This window comes from Bubalus bubalis, chromosome 3, assembly GCF_019923935.1.
Source record: "Bubalus bubalis isolate 160015118507 breed Murrah chromosome 3, NDDB_SH_1, whole genome shotgun sequence".
Lineage (NCBI taxonomy): Eukaryota > Metazoa > Chordata > Mammalia > Artiodactyla > Bovidae > Bubalus > Bubalus bubalis.
Genome location: NC_059159.1, coordinates 21,589,857 through 21,592,193, shown reverse-complemented (window position 1 = coordinate 21,592,193; position 2,337 = coordinate 21,589,857). Strand labels below are relative to the sequence as shown.

Genomic DNA, 2,337 nt, shown 5'->3' with positions numbered 1-2,337 from the left:
TTTGCTGACTGTATAGAGCTTCTCCATCTTTGGCTGCAAAGAATATAATCAATCTGATTTCAGTGTTGACCATCTGGTGATGTCCATGTATAGAGTCTTCTCTTGTGTTGTTGGAAGAGGGTCTTTGTTATGACCAGTGCATTTTCTTGGCAAAACTCTATTAGTCTTTGCCCTGCTTCATTCCGTATTCCAAGGCCAAATTTGCCTGTTACTCCAGGTGTTTCTTGACTTCCTACTTTTGCATTCTAGTCCCCTATAATGAAAAGGACATCTTTTTTGGGTGTTAGTTCTAAAAGGTCTTGTAGGTCTTCATAGAACCATTCAACTTCAGCTTCTTCAGCGTTACTGGTTGGGGCATAGACTTGGATTACTGTGATATTGAATGGTGTGCCTTGGAAATGAACAGAGATTCAGACGTCTATTAATACTTCCTTGGGATGTAAATGTAAGTGCCCTTGAACAGGAACAGAAGACTTCATCCTGGATGAGTCTGTTTATTATTAGGTAAATCACACTACACAATGAAATGGGTTTTTAATAATGAGATAATAATTAGGAAGGGGGCTAATATGATGCTCATAATGGGTAAGACATATAATATATAAATTTCTATATGAGGAATGTGGTGCAATAAATCAAACACATACTGAAGAATTGTGGTACACCATTTATTGAGAAACATACAGAAAACTCAAAGTGATCATAAAAGGAGAAAGCATGATACAAGAACTATGAGGATAGCAAAAGAGAAAATATGATTATAAAAATTATAATAGGCTGTAGAAACCTATAGAAACATTCTGAGAGCTTGTTTTCCTAAGTTACTCAGAAGAACTAGATGGTCAATCCTATTTTCAGAGTCAAAACCAAGACATACTTCCTTATCACAGATGCAGGAAGTTGGCACATGGTCCTCCTACACCAGAGGAAGACAATTGGAGGAAGCCCCCTGCACTCCGTCAACCTAATTCACAAGCTCTTAAGCAAGGAGCTGAGTAACTGAAATTCTGGTAGAGCATGTCAGTTGTCAGCAAAGTCTAGGAAGTGATTTTGTTTTGTCCCCAGGTAGCAAGTCAATTAATAGAAAGTGTTGTATAGGGACAGTGGGTCCTTGGCAAGGTGATCAGCAGCAGGAAGGCTGGCAGCAGCTGGACACACAGCTAGGGTGGCAGCAGGTGGTCCTACAGCAGGTGGTCTGATAGCAGACAGGGCGGCTGCAAGGCTGGCAGCAGCTGGATCTACAGCTCTGGTCTTGGCACCCAGGCAGGCAGCAGCACGTGGGGTGGTAGCAGGTTCTATGGCAGTACACGGGTGCACAGGAGGCTGGCTGGCAGCAAGGCTGACAGCAGTTAGACCCACTGCAGGTTTGTCCACCGCTGCTGGATCCACAGCAGGTGGGCTGACAGCAGCTGGTCACACAAATAGGCTTGAGGCAGGTGGTCCTGCAGCAGGTGGTCTGACAGCGGATAGGGTGGCAGCAAGGCTGGCAGCAGCTGGACCCACTGCAGGCGGGCTGGCAGCAGGTGGTCACGCAGGTAGGTTTGCAGCAGGTGGTCCTACAGCAGGTGTTTTCACTAGACTGATAGCAAGTTGGGGGGCAGCAAGGCCGACAGCAGCTGGACTCACAGCAGGTGGGCTGGCAGCAGCTGCTCACACAAGTAGGCTTGAGGCAGGTGGTCCTGCAGCAGGTGGTCTGACAGCGGATAGGGCGGCAGCAAGGCTGGCAGCAGCTGGACCCACCGCAGGCAGGCTGGCAGCAGGTGGTCACACAGGTAGGTTTGCAGCAGGTGGTCCTACAGCAGGTGTTTTCACTAGTCTGGTACCAAGTTGGGGGGCAGCAAGGCCGACAGCAGCTGGACTCACAGCAGGTGGGCTGGCAGCACGGGGAGCAGCAGGAGTGAGTCATTTTGTCAGTGGTGGAGTGTGGACTCCTGTTCAGAAGTGAGTTTCTCAGATTCTGATGACTACTTCTGTTCTGGGGCTTTTTATACACTGGACCCCCAAAGTTGGGACCAATGAGCAAGACTTTCCTTGTTATGTGTGTTGTTTTGGTAGTCAGTGGGAAATTATCCAAGAGGAAATGATTTCTTTAGTGTTTTGAGGCCTCTGTAAAGTAGTGTTTGATCTTCTCTTTAATTAGGACTAGTACTTAAGAGCCTTTTCCAGAAGTGAAAAAGAATAAGGAATCATCCCAGCAGCATCTCTGGTCATGTGACATCATCAGGTCATGGGATAGTTCTTCCTGCTTTGGCCAGGGTCAGAACAGTCACCTTTTCTTTGTTCCTTTGACTATGCTTAGGTTGAGACTTGCTGGATGCTGATGCATTCTGTGATGAA

At 46.9% G+C, this 2,337-nt stretch overlaps 1 protein-coding gene across 1 annotated transcript; it reads right to left on the bottom strand.

Moving 5' to 3' along the window:
- Positions 1-654: 654 nt before the first annotated feature.
- LOC112583672 (keratin-associated protein 9-2-like) lies at positions 655-1,971 on the bottom strand. The gene has a single exon (XM_025280148.3). The coding sequence runs from the start codon at positions 1,904-1,906 to the stop codon at positions 1,124-1,126; it is 783 nt and encodes a 260-aa protein (XP_025135933.3). The 5' UTR covers positions 1,907-1,971; the 3' UTR covers positions 655-1,123.
- Positions 1,972-2,337: the final 366 nt, after the last annotated feature.